Here is a 22,696-nt window from a genome sequence, read left to right on the forward strand (position 1 = left end):
ACAAGTGCACGACATCACCCTTCGTGCTTTAACACTCTCTTACCAAAACAATGCACGGCATCACCCTTTGTGCTTTACACTCTTCCTCACCCAAGCAAAAATCACAAAGCAATTTGGGCATGGGAATTAATAACATCACAATAAAATCAAGTAACAACAGGAAATTAGTAAGCATAAAGAACACCACAACTCAATTACCAGTAAAATCAGGAAAATCAAGGACAAGTGCACGGCATCACCCTTCGTGCTTTTACTCTCGTCCTCACCATGAAAATCAGTATAATTGGCACAGCATCACCCTTCGTGCTTCTACCTCACATAATCACTCATATAAAGGCATGGAATGGTACATCGTGCGGCACGGCATCACCCTTCGTGCTTTACACTCTGCCTCACAAAATCATACACGGCATCACCCTTCGTGCTTTAACACTCTCTCACCAAAACAATGCACAGCATCACCCTTCGTGCTTTACACTCTTCCTCACCCAAACAACAAACACAAACAATAAGGGCAAGGAAATAAATGAATCATAATAAAATCCCGGCAAGGGAACAACATCAAAACAACAACATTCCGGCAAGAGAACAATATTAAAAGCAGCAATGTCCCGGCAAGGGAACAATATTTAAAGCAACAATGTCCCGGCAAGGGAACAATATTTAAAGCAACAACGTCCCGGCAAGGGAACAATACCTTAATCCTCTTCTCTTTCTTTTTTTTCCACATTTACTTCACAACTCGATTCACAATTTGAGCCAATGCTCTATAAGGTTCAATTTCCAATTATCTTTCACAATTCAATTCACTACATGAGCCAACGCTCCTCAATGTTCAAATATCACCATTACTTCCACAAACTTAGCCCAACAATAGAAATCATCACAAAAAGGCATGAACAATACAAACGGTGTCATAATAATCATAATATAAGACTCACGGATATGCTTGACACCAACGTATAGATACTCGTCACCATGCATATACGTCGTACTCAACAAATAACACATAGAAAATAGGACACATCTCCTAATCCCTCAAGCTAAGGTTAGACCAAACACTTACCTCGATGTTACGAACACAATTCAAGCCTCAACTATCGCTTTACCTCTTGATTCCACCACCAACTCGCTCGTATCTAGCCACAAGTTACTTAATTATATCAATAAATGCTAAATGAAACAATTCTAATGCATGGAAATAAGTGTTCTAAAGTTTTTCCCAAAAAGTCAAAAATCGACCCCGGGCCCGCTTGGTCCAAACCCGAAATTCGGACCAAAACCCGATTACCCATTCACCCCCGAGCCCGGATATATAATTGGTTTTGGAATCCGACCTCAATTCGAGGTCTAAATTTCCAAATTTCAATATTCTTAGGTTTTACCCAAAATTCCCAATTCCACCATGAAAACCCTAGATTCTAGGATGATATCTTGTAAAAAGAAGTTAAGGAGTAAAAAAAATGAGTTAGAAATCACTTACTAATATTTTGGAGAAGAAAGGTTGTTTGAAAAATCGCCTCTTATGTTTTTGGGGTTTTGAAAAATAAAAAATAACTGAAAATCCCGTTTAAATATACCCCTCTCAGACCCCATGTGCGGACCGCACAAAAAGGAGTCCGGCCGCGGAGCTCACAATGCTGACTACAGTGACATGCTCTAGTATTTTAGCCATAACTTTCTCTACAGATGTCCAAATTGTGATTTCTTTACCTTTCTGGAAACTAGACACGAAGGGCTACAATTTTGGTTTTTGAATCATCTCAAAATTCCTTTTAGATCAAAAGATATAGGCTTCCGAAGTCGGACCAGTGAGCCTGTGCGGACCGCACAAAATCGAGTGCGGCCGCAAATCCCCCACCGCAGACGACACAAAATCAATGCGGACCGCACTGGCGGGTTCAAAGATCAGCACTTCTCTGAACCTGCAACAGCTATGTTTTAAGCCTAGGACATCTCGGAACCTACCCGAAACTCACCCGAGCCCTCGGGACTTCAAACTAAATGTGAATACTAACTCAAAAACATCATATGGACCTACTCGTGCGATCACATCATCAAAATAACATGTAAAACCATGAATTAAACCTCAAAACTCAACATTCTCATCAAGAACACTCAAAGTTCATAACTCATCAATCGGAAGTCCAACTCACGTCAAATAAACTCAATTTTTCACCAAATTTCACAGTTATCATTCAAATACTATAACAAGTTTGTACCGGGCTCCGGAACCAAAATACGGGCCCGATAACAATGGTTTCAAACATTAATTCTTTTCTTCATTTCTTAGATAATTCAGCAGAATAATTTCTTTCAAAAATTTATTTCTAAGGCTTGGGACCTCGGAATTCATTTCCGGGCATACGCCTAGGTCCCATATTTTACTACGGACCCTCCGTGACCGTCAAATTACGGATGCGGGTCCGTTTACCCAAAATGTTGACCGAAGTCAACTTAAAATTTATTTTAAAGTCAAAATTTATCATTTTTTACAGATTTTCACATAATGGCTTTCCAGCTATGCGTCCGGACTGCGCACGCAAATCGAGGTGATGCTGAAAGAGGTTTTTAGGGCCTCGAAACGCAGAATTTATTTCTAAAACAAGTGATGACTTTTTGGGTCATCACAAAAAAGCAAACTTCTTTCTGTTCCTTGGAGAGGTTTGGTTAGGATCCATATAACTGATGTTAAAACTAAGATCAATTTCATCTAACCCTGTGAAATATAGTTTTCTTTTGTTCCAACAACTTCTCGACTAGATTTACAAAATTTCCCTCTGGCACAATTGAACCTCTTGTCTTCAAAGAGGCAACCAAGGCAACTACTTTGTCCAAAACATTGTCAATCAAAACTTTGAAGCGGAGGATGAATTTCTAATGAAGACAAGTTTAAAGTCCTTAACTTCGAGTTCTAAGTTCAAAAGTTAAGGACATGTAGTCCTGAACTTAGAGTTACAAGTTCAAAAGTTAAGGACGGGTAGTCCTAATCTTAGAGTTACAAGCTCAAAAACTAAGGACAGGTAGTCCTTAACTTAGACTTACAAGCTCATAAATTAAGGATAGCTAGTCCTGAACTTACAGTAACAAACTCATAAGTTAAGGACACTTGGTCATGAACTTAGAGTTGGAAGTTCAAAAATTAAGGACACTTGGTCCTTAACTTAAAGTTACAAGCACAGAAATTAAGGACAGGTAGTCCTTAACTTCGAGTTCCAAGTTCAAAAGTTAAGGACATGTAGTCCTGAACTTAGAGTTACAAGTGCAAAAGTTAAGGACAGGTAGTCCTAAACTTAGACTTACAAGCTCATAAATTAAGGACCACTAGTCCTGAACTTACAGTAACAAGCTCATAAGTTAAGGACACTTGGTCCTGAACTTTATGAGCAGAAGGGTATTTTCGTTCGGGCGGGTAAAAGTTTATTAAAGCACTGGCTAAAGACTAAAGACATTGTAAACAATGGCTTAAAAGTAAATACATGTCTTATTACTGGCTAACTGTGCACTTCCCCCCCCCCCCTCCCCCCCCCCTAAATACCAATCCAAGAGTAGTATGAGCCCATATACTTGACGCGTAGAGAGCGAAATGCACAGATAGCCGATTTTAAGACCCCCATTTAAGTCATAGCCAGTTCCTAAATGTTTGCAAATTTAGCCATTTTAAATCAACTTCATACGCATGAGTTTAAAAATTCAAACATATGCGTTTGAATTTTGCTTGCCAAAGCCTAATTTTTGTCACGAACCAAACTGCAGGGTCATGACTAGCACCCAGGCCATATTTGCCGAGCACCAACGTATATTTTATCTAACCTTCCTTATTTTCTTTAAGGGCCGACGAGATCAATATAAATGGTAAACATGGATCATGAACAACAAACAATGAAAGATAATGGCATGAACATACATAACATGGGATGACCAGACAGCCAAGAAACTATATATAAGATACGAGCTACCACGCTGCCATGAAAGACTATACAACAAAAATCAGCCGACAAAGCATACCAAACTATACATGAGTTGACACCTGTCTATGAGCCTCTAAAGGAACATAAGTGCTGCAACATTGCCGGAACAAGGCCCCAACATACCCATAATATCTATAACAAAAATGCATACCAAGACCACGGCAAGTCCGGAGAAGGGATCTCGCCAATAACCGTTGAACTGGGCAGCCTACTGTGGTGAGGGAGCTGCGTATACCCGTCTATCAGGACCTGCAGCACGACATGCAGCATCCACAAACAAAAAGGACGTCAGTACGAATAAAGTATTAAGTATGTAAGGCAGGAAAGCATAAGTACGAGCAGTAATGTAAATAGGGATAGAGAATATACAACCTGTAACATCTAGGTACCTCTGAGGGCTACTGACATGAAATGCATGATACATACATATATATACATAAACTTTTAAAACATACGCCTCTGTGGGCATCATCATCATCATATCGTACCCGGCCGTAATAGGCTCGGTAAAACGTACCCGGCCACGTGGAGCTCGGTAAAACCCAACTGATCAGTGGTTGCACAATAGGTGCCGTACCCGGTCGTCTATAGTGCGGCTCGATAGAGTAATATATATATATATATANGTTACAGCATTCTCCCTTATCGGGACTTTATATCCAGTTAAGTATTGCCTTCTTCCAGTGAAGAGATATATATATATATATATATATATATATATATATATATATATATATATATATATATATATAATGCATGCTGGACTCATTAGAATAATATTCTGAACCTTTCAGAGTGACGTAAGGTCGGCATCCTGTGTACACGTTATTAGGACTAACTCTTCATCATGAATCTTATAAGAATCAGGAAGTACCAACAACATTGATAACATAAGAATAAGAGAAGCAACATCAACACCAATCGCTCCATAAGAAGGGAAACAATGTAAGTACTGCTAGCTTCTGAGAGTCGAGTATCTTTGGAAGCTCGTTCATTACATTATGTACAATCGGAGTCGTGTAAAAGAAGAAAAGGGATAGCCTCACATACCTTGTATATGTACTGCCCAACCTCAAGCTATGCAAATGTCCCGACTCCTTAGTCTACAATAAGAGAAATGACACTATTGTTATTTTTTAAGCGTCGTAACTATTATGTATCGATCACAACCTATTTTACGATGAAACGGATAGCACCTCCCCTATTTATATGACTTTCCACAAGTCAAAACAATCACCAAACAGACCAAACAACATCAATAATAATCATATTGAGCCTCCCAAAACAGTCCACCAACCAACAACACTACTACCAAGCCTTTCGATATATATTCCACAAGTTCTAGCTTCAACGACTTAGCCGCAACTTGGATAATCTTAAATACATGTAGAGTAAGAGGTCCCTTACCTTTAAACAGAAAGAACAACTCCAATTTGACCTTAATTAACCATGAAATATCCCTCCAATGCTGCCACAAGAACAAGGAAGCGAAACTAGCAATCAATTAGGGTTTTACGACACTAGAATCACTTTAGAAGACTTGAAATCACCTAGGGTTGATATTAAAAACTTGAGGGAGTATTTACAGAATATAAACCCCTTAAAAAAACCTCCCTCACGAGCTGGAACAACACAAAAATGAGCAACAACAAGAAGAGCAAGAAACTTACTAGCGCTACGGGATTCCCGACACTTGATTTGTGTTGTTTGCCCCTTGTTTGGGTCTTGGATCATGAGAGAAACTTGAGAGAATGTTTCTAGGGTTATAAGGTTTGAATATACTGAAAAAAATAACTTAAAACGGGTTGAGGCATCTTTTATATATATCCATATGTCTTAAACCGCCTATGTGGGGCCCATAGAGAGCTGCTTGGCGCAGTCTCGAGAAAACGCGAATATCTCTCTACTCCGAGATCGATCGACAAACGGTTTAATGCGTTGGAAACTAGACTCATAGATCTTCAATTTGGTGTGTAGATCATTCTATAATTCCAAGTAAATTGGGAGAAAAGTTTAGTAACATCTGACCTAAAGTTTAAGTAAAATTATGAACCTAAGTTGCGACAACTTTTGTCGACTTTTGTTTCATAACTCGTTTGACTTCAAACTTATGATACGGATATAATATGATTCAAATACCTTAAAACACGATCTTTTGAGTATATTAAGCACCTCTAGGTTTACCCAAAAATACGGGTTACAACATCCTTGATTCGTTTAACTTCTAATACTTGTTAACCACCCTTATACACCCTTGTATAATTTAAGACCAATAGGATTAACTTCTTATCATCTCAAAGATAATCTCTACTCAGATTTACGTCGACTACCTTATGGTATGGACTAACGTACGTGAATATGGGTTGTAACAATTTTAGACATTGATAATATGCCAAAACAGCAATAGTTTATATAGCCAATTTTATTCTTCTAATATTTTTAAGCTTTTCCTACGACACTTCTTGATTTAAACTCATTCCATATCACATCTTTCTATGCTCATTTTCCTTTTTAGCCTTTTCAATGTGCATACTAGAAAAAATTAAAAACACCAGACATATTTTCTGGACTCTATTTATAAATGCTGCATTCTTCTGATTCTTGGCATGCCTCTGGCGACTATGACTAGTGCCGATACTATTGAGTGGGGGATTAAAACTTCGCAAAAGATAAATAGCAGTATCAATTTTTTTTTTTGGTTTAAAAAGGTCATCAAGCACCACTAATTTGTGCAAATGCACAAAATGTAGGTACGGTTGCATTTTGGGCTACTGCTGATGCAAAATAAATATTATCTTTTGACGTGAAGATATCCATTTATGTAGGTGGTTTCCGTGCAATACTAACGGATCAAAATAAGCTTGTTGTGGCTGTTGGTGGCGTGACTGCTCTTGCAGCTGGAATATATACAACAAGGTATTTCATATATTTTCAAAATTATCAACGTAAAGTTGTTTGCATGTGCAATTCTCTTGTCTTCTAGTTTGAGGGGCGCCCAAATAGGGCGCCCCGTGTTTACCTTAACTTGCTATGGATGTAAAGTTTATTAAAAAGTAGCTGCGTCTTAAAGCAGAGTCAAAAGCCCAATGACCCAAGCCCAAGGATCGAGCCCATACTTCTTCCCTAACAAGAGGTGAAGCGTCAAACGTGGTCTGATGTTTGTGTATACTACATTGTTTTCCCCATAAACAGCTCCTACCTTCTTTCCGCATAGTCTCTCTCACTTGCCAGCAACTATTATAAATATCATTCTTGTACAAAAAATTCAGAAAGCTCATTCTTTTGCCTTTTTTTTTTTTTGTATTTGATTTTGGTCGCTTTCAAAAATATCTCTGACATTTCAAGAAAATGCAAGTAATACCCAGATGGCGTAACGTTTTGATCCTGAAGAATGCACTTATTCATTCCACAAAAGTTGTAACTTCTACGCAATCAGCAAATACCCATTTGGCTTCTTTCCATTCTACATCAATTTGCTCCGAGAAATGGAAAAATAAGTGGAATTCTGTGAGTTCTTTTTCTTCCGTAATAGACTTTGGTCAGAAACTGAATTCTGCTTTTTTGGACAATATCACTTATTCTGTAATTGATGTTTAATTAAGATATGACACACTAATGGAAAAATGGTTTGATCTTTCATTGTTGTAGCTGCAGAAGTAAACTCCTTTTTGGTTTTAGCTGCATCAGTATTTGTTTATTTCATTTTTTTGGTAGCTGCATAAAAAATATATCTCAAAGTTGTTTTAGATTATTGATTGAACTTGCTATAATTGGAGTAAAATGTGAGAGAAGATAGTATGTTTTTTTTTCCTTTTCCATTGTTAGTCAAAGTACTTGCTAGTTGAGTAATGAATACCGGATTGAGAAAAGAAGGAGATATACAGGCTTTAAATACTGAAAAAAGATTAGCTTTTTGTTTTGTTTTTTTTTTTTTGATTGTTGTGTTAGAAGCTGTTTTTTTTTTCTTTCTGCTAAGCGTTAGCTCAATGTTGATGAATTATATAATAGAAGAGGATTAGTTTGCAATAGCTTCAGTCATCTCTACCTTGTCCCTGATCATATGAAGAGGGAATAACTGGTCTTGCGAATTCGTGCAATTTTTTTTGGGGTTCAATAGTATGTATATTTTGCAATTATTTCGTCGGGGAAGTGCAAGTATCACCCTCAAGAGGTGCTTGAGGTCATTTAGAATAGCTTCACTGCATTTTTTTGCTTATGCTGAAATTATATGACAAAGTGAGATTTCATAGCGATTAATTTCCTTGTATCAGCACTTTTGCGGACAATGGCATTCATGCTTGTAAATTTTCATTTGCAAGAGATGGTAACCTTTTCAGTCTGTGTGTTCTGCATGTGTACAATAGTTTTTTTCTTATGTAGATCACCTATATTCTTCAAAAGTTTTGGAGAGCGCATAAGCTTTTACCTCTTAACAGGTTTAGAGCTAGGAAATAAGCAATCTTATTTCATGTGAAGGTATCCTATGATCTCTTGAGAGTTACCAGCTTGTGGTGGAATCAGTTAACTAAGTTTTTCTTGTCTTCAAAATGTTCTTCTGAAATGACTTCGGCAGAGACTGAAACCTTCATCTTTAAAAGTAGTTAAATAGATTTGAAATAGTTCAGCAATTTGACGTGCTACATTTGCCCCCTTTCAGTCTCCACTCATCTTTACTGTCTTTACACCCACACCACTTAGCCACTAAATCGCTTACCAAGTTGTCTCTAATTGATCTACTAATAGATAAAAGTTGCCTGATTCTATTCCTTGCACCAACAGACTGAAGTACCTCTATGTGAGAGCAAAGATATGTAGGTCTAAGCACCTGTATAAATTGTATCGCTTCAAATTAAGAAATATTTTTTGATATTCCGTAATATTCTGTGTACCACAAAGGAAGAGGCCTTGGAGATGGTAATCTGCCAATTTGCCTTCTCTTAAGTCAACAAGGCTTATGCTGTCAATTTATCGTGGTCTAGACAATCTGATCCTTTTGGTTAATAGGAACTCTTCACTCCCTTTATTGGTGCAAAAGAGGTCCGTTATAAACACATTGAGGCTTGCTCACAATTTTCTTCCATTTTCTTCCAGTAGTTATGAATCTTCGGAGGACACTGAATGATGTCACCTCACTTTAGTCACTAGAATTGCTCAGGCAATCATGCATAGCAGATATATACTCAGGACCTCTCTTTGCATTCTCCCACTCAAATTGTCTTATCTGCTTAGACTGTTTACCCATCTCTAGGGGCCAGTTCATTAGCCCAAATCAGGAATTTGTCAAGAAATCAAAGGTATAAGTCATATTCTATTCCCAGTTTCATGGCTGGCGGCACGGGTTGTTAGTATTAAGTGATGTATGTAAAGTGTATGTAATTTATAAATTGAAGTGGAGAATAAAATAAAATAAAAATCTCCCTCGACATAGTACAAAAAGGTTTTTGCACATTGTCTATTCTTCAAATTAAAAGAGATAAGATAAATAAAATCATTAGATATTAGTTGATTACTCTTTTAAAAGGTTAAACTAGATTGCTTGTTATATTAATTATCAAGAGTCTTGTTATGCTTCCATAACTTGAGTAAGGATTTCATCTTTTTTGGTGTAGTATAACTCTACTCTGCGGAATGCATCTATAGAAATTAGAGACGTGCATCAAGTCAATCACTCTTTAGAAAATATTTGCTTAAATTTCCACCAAGAATGGAGTATATTCCCCCCCCCCCCCCCTTTCTATGTTTCCTTGGTTTGGGATGGGGCGGAGGTGGTGGTGTTCTATATCTGCTTGTATATTAAGTGTCAATACACTCCCTTATCCCCAAAAGAATAGTTTCAATATGCTTGTTCATCGAGTCCGGTATATATTAGGAATTTGTTGTGTTTCCGAGCTCAGTTTTAGCATTTTCTTCTCATTCACCACGAATTTCCCATGCTTGTTACTTTAAATTTCAAGCAATATTTTTCTACAGTTCGTATGTGACTTCCATAAATTGTTCCTGCAGGAGTTTAGAGGAAGTCAGCAGCCAACTAAGGTAAATATCTTTACCAGTTTCCAGTAGTATAGGGAGTGAAATTTCTCAGGATTAGCGGTATCCTTGTGAGATTTTTTACTTACTTGTCTCTGGTCGGTTAGATACTTTCCTGTTCATTTCTTTTTTTCCCATGTTATATATCTGCCAACTTCTCTTTTCGTTCTCTTTTGCTTATTTATCATCTTACATTTTCTTTATTTTTCAGAATTATATTAGATATGCAACACGTCAAAAGCGTGCTGACTCAAAAAAAGCTTTGAAAAATCTTCTCTTTTATGGGGCATCTGAAAGCTCTTTTGAGGTAAATATTAATCTTTTTTCCTTTCAGAGATGAGGCAAATCTTAATCTTAGTCATAACACATCAACTGTTACTATTATGGAGTGATATTAAATGCTTTTCATTTAAAATAATTTCTTTGGATTAGATTGTTTTCTGAATTATTTTCCGATGTTTTGTTGGACATAAGGTAGGTGACCTGAGAAAACAATAGAAGTGGTATGGGGTATCATTTTGAGTATTGAAGGTTGACAGTAATATTTACTTGGTAGTTGAAGTAAGTGATATGAAGTAAGAGTTGAAATATTTTCATGTGGGGCAACTTACACTCTCATTTTCCCCTTTTGGTGTCTGTTATTTTTTTGGTTGAAACTTAGCATATGAAAATAACCAAATAGTACATATTTATCAAGGACCATCTTCCAAAAAGACATGAATACATCCTAGATTGCTACACGGACCTTAATCATTGAATGCAAAGTCATTTTTGTATATTGGAACACTGAAGATAAGTTTGGCTATTCTTCTGCATCCCCAATTGGAGTTTCTATGTATATTGGAACACTGAAGATTAATTGATTGTATTTTTTTGATAGATAAAAGGTGATATCATTAGATTATCACCAAGGTTGCATTCCCATGTGCACCGGTGTATAAAAGAAACAATTACTACCCACATTGTGAAGCAAGGAACCAGTTCCTCCAAAAAGTGAACCAAAGCAAAAAGTCAACTGAGAGAATCAACTAAAGAAAGAAACCTCTTCCAAGAAGCTAATGGCATCATCATGTAAGGAAAAAATTTCTTTGCACCAAACGAATAGTGTTATCAGAACCGACAACAAAAACTATGCTTCAATACAGAGCTAGTAGACTCAGCTATATGAATCCTCATAATTCATTTTTTGCTGTTTGCACCAATTTCATTCCAATAGTCAATAACTTAGAGGTTCTCCAACACTAATGGTTTTCTACAATCTCGACAAACACACCTGTAAACGGACTAAAAAGACTCTTAGCAAATATTGAACCTAATATAGGCACACCATCATGACTAAGCCTTTATCCCTTGATATTCCGTATTTCTTCCAGACATATACTCCATACATGAGCTTAGAATAATTTATAAAAGTTTTTTCCTCTTCCTGTGCGACATTGGCTCCAGCTAGCAAACAGCCCGTCACTAATAAAGGTGTCACCGGTGCAATAGAAAAACCACCAAGCAGCAGCCCAAGCTGACAGATTCTCTTTCCAGTAATCTACATGAAAATACTAACTTCGGAATGAACTGCAGGGAGATTCTGAATGTGACGTTTGAAGTCTCTGATCATGTAATGTAAGAACCTCTGCTAATCAACCACAGAAGCTTTAGTTAGCGTTTGGATATGGATTTGATTAAAACTTGGAAAAATAGTTTTTGAAGTTGTGCTGAAAAATAATTTTTGAAAGTTGAAGTTGTGTTTGGACATGCATTTTGTTTGAAGAAAAGTTGAAGTTTTGTGAGTGGAAGAAAAAATTTTACCCAAAAAAACTGCCCTAAACCAGTTTTTGGGAACTTGGAAATATTTCAAATTTTTTTTTCCCAAAACATGATCATATTTCATAAACAAGCATTGTTTTCAATTTTGAAAAAATTAAGACAATCTATGGCCAAACGGGAGCTAAGTCTTTTGTCTAGGATCCTCACTTGTGATGTGTCAGCTTTGAAGCGAATAAGTTATCTCCTTAGGAGGATTAAAGGAAGATATATTGGGGAACTCCTCAATTGTGCAATTTAACATCTAGCCATACAATGATCAAAGGAAAAGAGTCTCAAGGTCTAATGAGGATAAAACAAGTTCAGTTTAGTAAGATGAATCACCTAGTATATAGAAGGAAAAGATGGATAAAATATAAGCAATGTTGAAACGTTCGCTTATACCTCATTACATGTATACTTTCTCTTAGTTCTCTATTGCTTTCCCTTTCTCCCCCAATGCACCTTTTTTGTGTTCATGGGAAGTTTCGGTCGACTTTAGTGTACTGGTGTAACTTCCTCTGTAGTCCAAGGCATGAATGTCCACTTTTTTTGCTTAAAGCCTACAGGTTATGATGTGTTCAGCTTCTGAACTTTAGTACCTGATCAATTGCAAGCACTCTATTTATATTAGAATCTATTCTGATTTCACTTTACTTTACCTTAAAGTTATTATACTTATGGTATGCTATTTTCTTGTTGAACAATTTACTAGAATGAATCTTCAGCAATAAATGATAAATGGGATGTGGATCGGGATGATCATTCAGAGAAGAAAAGTCAATTTAAGTCCGCTGCTCGTCGTAGAGATCGTGTAAGGAGAAGGATGCGTAAGCTTGTACTCCCAATTCACTATTAGCTTCTCTGCTTTGACTAGCACTGTCTAATGAAAATTCTTATGTCTCCCTGTGATAAATATCAGTGTGTTTTAACTTTTGGCCCCTTCTAAAGATTCTGAAATTCCAGATGAACTAAAACATATATTCCTATTGGATTTTGGTGGTTTGTCCTAATTTATTAGGCCCTTCTTGTTTGGAGCTGGGATAGTATTTCCTAAAGCTCCTTTACTGCTTACTTGCTAGCTAGACTAGTGGGGTTCCTATGAATAGACATACTGAAAACCGTGCCTTTCGAATTAAACGCAATACTCGTCTTCCAAATAAAAAATGGCTTATTGGCTTTGGGTTGGTTCCTATAGTGCTGCATAAAATAGGATGGTCCTGCCTTGATTTACATTTTTTCCATGTAGGAGTTGTATTGCAAGACTTTGAGCTGCTCAATGTAACATTTGTATTTGTACTTCTTTAAAGAAAAGATGGAAATTTGAATTGTCAAAAAGCTTTCTTATTGTTAGTCTCTACTATCTTTACATGACTGATGGTGATACGCAGGTGAGAACTAATTTACGAAAGGATGTAGGTAATATATTTATTGACCTGTTAATTGTTCTTTTTAGGAAAAATGAAGAAACGGAGTTTAGATGAAGACTTTGATGAATATCCTGAGACAGTATTTCAAGCAACTTTTGGTAATAAGTGGTACACTTGGTCTTTCAAGCCTGGTAAATCATCTACTTTTGAAGACCTATTTTCCCGAAGACAAGAAACAGACTGGTCAGAAAGGAGGCATTGCAGATGGGATAATGAAACTGAACGTGAGACTGAGACAGGATCCAACTATGGATCCTTAAATGTAGGTTCTTACTCTGAAAGAACAATTCTCGGCTTGCCCCCAAAAGGTCCTCTGAAGATTGAGGATGTCAAGAATGCGTAAGTTCTGAAAGTTTTGTGCTCTCCTTAGTCGATACTCAAGATATATGGAAGACTAATATAAGACGCTATGACCTTCCCTTGCAGTTTCCGTTTATCAGCTTTGAAGTGGCATCCTGATAAACATCAAGGACCTTCACAGGTCAGCTTGTAGTTATATAATTCCTTTCTTTCTCCTCTTATGTGATAAACTTATTCTTGTAAGAACCAATCAGATTCTTTTAAAGTTTATTAGAGGAGGAGCATTTCGTTGGAGGTCAAAAGGAAATATATTGAAGTGTGTATAAAAAATGGTCAGTAGAGACATCATTGCTGTTCATGGATCTGGCTTGTGAAAACCCTTGCAAAATGAATGGTTGATTTTGTTGTTAATGTAATTGTGGCGAGGGTGATCCATAGAGTGCATTCTTGCTGCCTTTAGTTTCAAGCAACCCATCATCTGCTAGTCGGATTCATTGAGGGAGAAACATGTCATAAATTTGAAGCAACATATAAAGCAGCTATTTGACACAGCGTGATGGTTGTCTGTTCTGAGGCATTTCTAAATCCATATTGAATTCACTTGTCTAAAAACTGAAATAACTATGGCATGTTCAACATATTTGCGACTGCAAGTCAGAGGGAGGGACGGTAGGAGGAAGTAGAAGACTGCTAATTACAGATGTAACTTGCTTTGTAATAAAGATGTATCTTCTAATGCGCAATGCATCAGCCTATCCTTCTTTTTCGGTGTCAATGCCTGTGTATTGGAACTTTATTATACTGTTCTAAGATTTAGCTACTCATTATCGTATTCTTAAGAGCCCTCACAAGATAAGTCATTGCATATGTGCAGGCAGCAGCAGAAGAGAAATTCAAATCTTGTGTCACTGCATACAAATCATTGTGCAACGCGCTCTCCCCAGCTTAACGTTTGATCTGATACATTTATGGCTTCTGTTTTTCGAGCATCAGAAGCCAAAGTCAGCATTCATTCTACTAATAGCTCAGTGTTATGTATTCTAATTTAATTCTGTATGATAAACTTACTTACTCTGAATGAAGGCTGTCTTTCCCAGCAGAGCCATGAAATTTACTTACATATGAGGTTTATTAGCTCATTGAATGTTAATTCCCTCATTCTATTTTGGCATATCTTTTTTAACTTCTTTTGGTTGAGTTGCTTTAATTATTCTGAAGGTGCATAGTTTAGCAGTAAGCCAGTAATGATGATTGCGTGCTCCTAAACTTGGGTGACTCGGTTACTAAAATCCAAACCAAGCCGCCCATTTTGTAAGAAGTTCATGTTCCAAACTGTATCAAGCTTTTCGGGACAAAGTAATTATATACACATTATTTACTGTAAGCAGTTATAAAACACAGTCGTTTGGTGTAATGTATACTAATCATGGTGGCAAAATGGATTAAAAAATATTTATCCACTCATATTATGGAGTGGATAATGAACTTTTTAAAAATGGGTTAAATATGGATAAGATCCATATTATTCACTTAACCAATGGATGAGTTTAACTTTTATATTTGCAAAGACTCAAATTAGGGGTCCTAAAGTTTTGGAGCCTAAAAATTCTCCTAAAAGTGATCATATTCAAGAAGCCATGGTAATATAGATATCTATATTATCAGCGGGTTTTTTCTATCCGTATTAATTATGAATCGTGTCGTATAAATTATATAGTATACTTTTACTTCCGACCCTGTCACGACCCGGAATTCCCCACCCTCGGGAGTCGTGATGGCGCCTACTAGTGGGAGCTAGACAAGCCAAACCTTAATTACTTTTTTTTTCTGTTAACAAATATCGGCAATCGCATGCAAACGATAGAATTTAACAATTATGCGGAAGTCTTAAATTAAAGAATCTAAATAAAATGCAGAAGTACAACATAAGTCTCTACCCAAGAACTGGTGTCACAGTGTCACAGACTATCTAAGATCTACAATAAACTGTCTCCGAACAAAAGATAATGAAACAGTGAATGAAGATAGAGGGAGACGCCAGGGCCCGCGAATGCCTGCAGGTCTACCTTGGGTCTCCGGGAGGACTGAAGGAAGCCCTCCAACTACGGATGCTGTCCAATACCTGGATCTGTGCAAAAGAGCACAGAGTGTAGTATCAGCACAACCGACCCCATGTGCTGGTAAGTGCCTAGCCTAACCTCGGCGAAGTAGTGACGAGGCTAGGACCAGACTACCAGATAAACCTGTGCAGTTCAAATATACATATATACAACGGAAAGAAATACAGGAAATAAACAGTCAATAAGGAAGGGAGGGACATGCTGTGGGGAGGCAACAGTTACAAATAGGAAACCTCAATATAAAGATAGAAGCAGCCCAAGAATTTACAGCGAACCAAGAAACGAATATCAAAAATAAACACACTTGAATCAACAACTGTTGCGGCGTGCAACCTGATCCTAATACATAACAACATTGTTGCGGCGTGCAACCCGACCCATATATATCATTGTTGCGGCGTGCAACCCGATCCATAAATATCATTGTTGCGGCGTGCAACCCGACCCATAGATATCATAGATATCATTGTTGCGGCGTGCAACCCGATCCACAATTATCACTGTTGCGGCGTGCAACCCGATCCTCAAATATCATTGTTGCGGCGTGCAACCCGATCCTCAAATATCATTGTTGCGGCATGCAACCCGATCCACAATTATCACTGTTGCCGCGCGCAACCCGATCCTCAAATATCATTGTTGCGGCGTGCAACCCGATCCTCAAATATCATTGTTGCGGCGTGCAACCCGATCCTCAAATATCACGTGGTAGGCGTACCACACGATCCCATTTCATAATACTACGTGGTAGACGTACCACACGCTCTCATTTCATCAATCACAATATAACAAAATAATCCCGGCTGGGGGACAACAATGTATAACTTCCCGGCAAGGGAACAACAACATAATAACTTCCCGGCAAGGGAACAAAATGTCATATCAAATGTCCCGGCAAGGGAGAAACATCTATAACCGCACTGGTCCCAACATCTAACTACCGCAGCTACAACCGATCCTGTTGCAACATCTAACTGCCACAACTATAATCAATCCAGTTACGACACCTATCTACCACAACTATGATCAATCCTATTACAACATCTAACTACCACAACTATAATCAAACTTGTTGCTACACTTAACTACCTCAGCTATAACCAACCTATTACAACACTTAACTACCTCAGCTATAACCAACCTACGACAACACTTAACTACCTCAGCTATAACCAACCTATGACAACACTTAACTACCTCAGCTATAACTTTAGTCATCACTCAACACAAGGAAGCATTAACCTAAGCGTCCGTAATATCAATTAAGAACACAGTACAAGGGAACCACAAATCGACAATGGCCCACCAAGGGACAACATAATGATCTTTTCTCTCCTCACTTTTTACTTCACAATTCACTTCACAACTCGAGCCAATGCTCTAGAGATTCAATTATCACTTATACTTTCGCAATTCGCTATATGACTGGAGCCAACGCTCCTCAATATCCATAAGTCACGATTCTTTCCACATCATTGCACAACAAATAGAAATAATCACCAAGGCATGAATAATACAAGGAAGTCATGGAAATCACAATATAGGACCCACGGTCATGCTAGACACCAATGTATAGATACTCGTCACCATGCCTATATATCGTACTCGACAATTAGCAAGTAGCAAATAAGACTCTACTCCTATTCCCTCAAGCCAAAGTTAGACCAAACACTTACCTCGAATGCTCCAAACTCAACTCAATCCTCTAGTATAGCTTTACCCCTCGAATTCACCACCAAACCGCTCGAATCTAATCACAAATTACTTGAATGTATTAACAACTGCTACTTGAATCAATTTGAATGCATGAAAATGAATTTTCCAAAGTTTGTTCAAAAATTCCCAAAATGCCCCCGGGCCTACGTGGTCAAAACCCGAGATTCGAGCCAAAACCCGTTTACTCATTCCTCCATGAATTCAGATATATAAGTTATTTTGGAATCGGACCTCAAATTGAGGTCCAAGACCCCCAAATTTAGGAACCCTAGTTCTACCCTAAATTCCCAAATTCCCCCATTAAAAATCCTTGTTTTGAAGTTGAAATTATGTTTAAAGATGTTAAGGAGTAAAGAAAATAAGTTAGAAATCACTTACCAATCGTTTTGAAGAAGAAGAATCGTTTGGAAAATCACCTCTTATGTTTTGGGTTTTGAAAAAGTGAAAGATAACCATAAATCCCGACCTTTTATACCCTACTGGAGGCTCAGCGCGGACCGTGCAAAAGTGCATCGCGAACGCGCTGAGGGACTGGAAATGACCCTCTCTGAACCCACCAAGCGCGGACCGCACTGATTTGGTGCGCGGCCGCGCTGGAGGAATTGACCAAAACTCCCACTCTCTGAATCTCCCAGCGCGGACCGTGCTGATATGGCACGCGGCCACGCTGGGCGACCTAGGACTACTGGCCCTCTGAACCCAAGCCACGCGGACCGCACAGAAATGTACCGCGGCCGCGCGGCTTCCAGCGCTGACCGCGCGGAATTGACCGCGGGCGCGCTGGGGGCCTGCAACCCCTGAACCTGCAACTTCAGAATGTTTCTAAGCATAAGACCTTCCGGGACCCACTCAAAACTCACCTGAGCCCTCGGGGATCCAAACCGAACATGCAAATGAACTCATAAGCACACTACGGACTCATCCGTGCGATCAAATCGCCCAATCAACATCATGAATCATCAAATTGGGCCTCAATACCCATGATTTCCCTCCAATTTCCATAGAACATCAAGTCTATGTTTTCTAGCTCACCACACGTCAAATGACGTCCAAATTTAACCAAACTTTACAGCAATTGTTTAGACCACATATAACACTTGTACCGGGCGTCGAAACCAAAATACGAGCCCGATACCTTCTAAACGGATATCACTTTCCAATTTCTTTAATTATTTTCAGAAAACAATTTCATGTAAAAATTCATTCCTCGGACTCGGGACCTCGGAATTTGATTCCGAGCACACCCCCAAGTCTCACATTATCCTACGGACCCTCCGAGACTGTCGAATCACGAGTCCGGGTCCGTTTGCCCAAAACGTTGACCGAAGTCAAACTTAATCAATTAAAACATCAAAATTTATTATTTTTCTCACAAATTCACATTTAAACTTTCCGGTTACGAGCCCGGACTGCGCACACAAGTCGAGGCAACCCCCAAGTGAGGTTTTCACGGCCTCAGAAATAGAGAGTGAGTAGGAATACAGGTGATGACCCTTTGGGTCGTCACAGACCCACCCATATCCGACCTGGATCGGCCGGTACAAGTATAACTCGCGTAGACGATCCATGTGGAAGGGCTAATTCGGGAGGATAGAATAGTAGATTTAACAGCTCTTTTAATTGTTATGGTACACCTAAATGGAAAAGAAATGGAGTAGTATTTTTATTTATTGAATACATTAAATAGCTTTACAGTAAGGTCATGAAAGAGACAGAAGGGAGATTCTACGAGGTGAAAAACTACAAGCACATTCTGGCTGTCTTTATTATAGCTAGAAATGGAACTACCAAAGTACTTAATGGATATATGTGTTACTCTGTTTTCCCTGCAGCTTTCTCATTATTGCTGAGCTACACAAGTGTATGATTTAATGCACTTCGTTTTACGTGACACTGTTTGCATTTACCTTTATTGAACAAAGAATTCAAAAAAGAATGTACCCATTTATCCAAAGGACCAAAATGAATAATTTAAAATCATTCAAACTACTTAATGGCTTCTAGATAATCAACTTTAGTTGCCATTTCATATTGGAAACAGATCAACAACTGAAATAGCAAGAATAAAGTACTGGTAAATATTGAAAAAAGGATCCAACCCCATGTCCAACAAGTGTGAACAATGTCATGTAAAATGCAACAAAAGACAAATATACCAAAAAAAAAAAAAAAATCTCCATTTTCACCGAAATAACATCCCTTTTCAAAAAAATAATAATAATAATAATAATCTTGTCGTCTTATATCTATCGGAATTTAAGTTTATATATTGACTACTTAAGAATATATACGCAGTCACCTCACTTCTAAGATAATTACCAATAATTTTTTTTCTTGAAAAGATTCTGATAATACAAATAAACATAGTACTAACTACACGGACAGTGTTATAAATAGAATTGTATTTAAGGTGAATGTCTATATTTTAGAAAAAATTTAGGGTTTGTTACTTGGTGGCTAAGTCACTTTTCCCCTATAAATAGAGGAGTTCTATTTCATTGTAATTAATCCCAAAATCAATAAGTATTCTCTCTCTACTTTTCTCTGCAATACTCTTCTTCTTCTCTTATTGTTTTATAACACGTTATCAGCACGAGACTCTAATAAATTGAGTAGAGGCTTTGGAATACGTGCATGGTGCTCAACTTGTACATAATATTGAGCATAGTGATAGTCAATTGTTCCATGAACTTCCTACATGAATAAATTTTGGATTTAAGATAAATATTTTACCTTATTTTTCTCTTTTAAATTCTTGAAATTCTATATTTTGATTTTAAATACAAGCAAAGATAATAAATGTTGATTATAACTCCAACGGAGTTTGTAAGAAATTATAACCACCCAAAGTGGTAAAATTTCTATGCATTGTCATGATCAAATTCATGTATGATTGTGGGCATAAAAAGTGGAAACTCGTCCAATTGAATTTGTTTCATTCTTATTCCCTTAAGAGAATATGGTAGCAGTATGTGATAAGTCTGAAAGAACACAAAATTATTACCATGAAGGTATCACTATATGGACGTGGCAATAGACGAAATTATAATCGTCATCATTGTAGTAATGAGAACAATAAGATTCTCAAAATAATCCTTCATCATGTGAAACTAATGTTTGTCATCAATTTGACATGAGATTTCGTAAAGCACATATAGATAATTATGGTCCATTCAAGGTGTGAATGTGACAATATGTGATTTATGAATACGTATTCATTCTTGAAAGAATATGAACGTACTAATGGTAGTGAATATACCACACTCACCTCCAGAAGGAGGTTTGAGATGATATAAGAAAATAATGTCACTATTATGGCATGAATGATCATTGGTCGCGTACCTATTGTACGCCAAATTATTTTGGCAATGTGATTATTAAAGGACAACTGTAATGCAAGAAACAGATCTTGCATATAATTTTGATCATGACCATAATTCTATAACTTTCTCTTTGAAAGAGATATTCACCATATGGATGTTGATGAATATGTGGTAGTATAAAATTAATTGAGAACTCTAGAAGAGTCAATTATACTATTTTGGAGAAATACAATTGATTACCAATAAGGTATTGTGACGCAATATGTCTCAAAGAAACTTATTGAGTTTCTAAAGTATTCGCAAAAGCGATTGGTTATATTGAGACTATAATAAAGGAAATATTCAATATCTTCTATTACTACAACTTGTAGCGGGGTAATATGTATATGAAAAGCTGCCCGCTTTATTCTCCGATTTATACTACACAAATAAAGGAATCCACAATAAAGTAGAAGTTTGTTGATATAAAAAACCTATATCATAATAAACTTGGAGTTTATTGATAATTGCACACGTCATGGTGTAAACCTGAAGCTTATCAATATTGATAATTTATCCAGTTGGCATAACTAGTTTAGTCATATGAGTTTAAGTATGATGTGCAAAAATAAAAGAGAACTCACATGGGTTAATATTAAAGAACTAGAGAGTTCTTTATATAGACCAACTAAAATTGGGATTGAATCCCATAAATGCTGGAAATATCAAAGGTGAATATTGGCTCATTCACCTGCCATGTATATCACCTAAGATGCATCTATGAGATGGTTACATGTGTGATTATTATTAACCTGCAACCTAGTGTTTGCGAGGTAACTTGCTCAATAATTTTAGAGCATAATTTTCAGACTTTCTATTCAATACAGTTCATCTTGATAAGTTGGTTTAAATCACAGTTGGTTTAGCAACACGATTTATTGAGTGTCTCCACTTAATAACTAAATTATTGCTTATGAGAAGAAAGTAATCTATATCAATTTGATATTCGTTATATACGAAAGTATATTACATTCTCCCCTTATAAGTAGTTCGGGGTCAGGAACCAATAATTTTTTATTAAGTATTATTATTGATGTGCGGTGTATATTTTGATTAACACTATAATGCACAAAGGTGAATTTTCAAAGTTGAGGAAGCAAGTTAGTTTTTCTAACATGAGGGGGAGACATGATAAAAGTTACGTGGAATGCATTTGTACATCTAGATCCTCGAATAGGATAATATGAACTTGAAGTTCATAAAAGGATAATTCACCTACAATATACTACAAAGCATGTCAGAAGCATTTATTGATCCAAAGAAAGTAGCTATATTCTCACTGCAAATGCTCATATTAGAATAAGTCCTACAAGGGCAATGTCTATAGTACGCTTAAAGCGTATAGACCAATCGGTTTCAAATAAAATTCTTGATAAAGAAGATGAGCACATGATCAAATTGATCATAATAAGGAGGCAAGTGATCTAGAAGATCACATGACATAACACTTCATAAAATCTTAAGAGAGATTGGGGTACCTGAAAATATAAATGAAGAGATCTCTATGTTATGTCTTTATGGAAAAAAAGAAGAAGTTTGGAACCGATATAAAATATTCGTCGACGACATCTATGATAGCGCTAAGCATAGGTGAGGATCGTAAGTATATCGCCTACAGACACAAAAACATTGGCCAAATAGAAGAGACACAATTCAAATAGAATTGGTTTCATATGAAAGACATGTAGTTCAAATACTTGAAAGTATAAAGTCAATTATATGTACAATCACTTCTATCTATCTTATATGTCTAGCATGACATGATAACTTGATATGTATTTAAAGTCGATTTGTATGGCTTAGATGACAATCTCTGAAGGATTTAAATCGCTTAAAGCATATACAATTCTTGGTCTTGAAGTACCGCATCCTAAGTGCAATTTATGCACATAAGTATCTTACTATAACTATAAGCATGATAATGTGATAGCCAGAATTTTTACCTCTATGGAGATATTGAATATGCCATATGA

At 37.0% G+C, this 22,696-nt stretch overlaps 1 protein-coding gene across 1 annotated transcript; it reads left to right on the plus strand.

Annotated features, from left to right (window-relative positions):
• The first annotated feature begins 7,134 nt into the window (after nucleotides 1-7,134).
• LOC109244713 lies at nucleotides 7,135-14,691 on the plus strand. The gene is made up of 7 exons (XM_019411848.1): nucleotides 7,135-7,478; nucleotides 9,975-10,004; nucleotides 10,210-10,305; nucleotides 12,511-12,625; nucleotides 13,252-13,564; nucleotides 13,652-13,706; nucleotides 14,400-14,691. The coding sequence occupies exons 1-7, from the start codon at nucleotides 7,320-7,322 to the stop codon at nucleotides 14,472-14,474; spliced, it is 843 nt and encodes a 280-aa protein (XP_019267393.1). The 5' UTR covers nucleotides 7,135-7,319; the 3' UTR covers nucleotides 14,475-14,691.
• Nucleotides 14,692-22,696: the final 8,005 nt, after the last annotated feature.

Source organism: Nicotiana attenuata, unplaced genomic scaffold (assembly GCF_001879085.1).
Source record: "Nicotiana attenuata strain UT unplaced genomic scaffold, NIATTr2, whole genome shotgun sequence".
In the NCBI taxonomy this organism is placed as follows: domain Eukaryota; kingdom Viridiplantae; phylum Streptophyta; class Magnoliopsida; order Solanales; family Solanaceae; genus Nicotiana; species Nicotiana attenuata.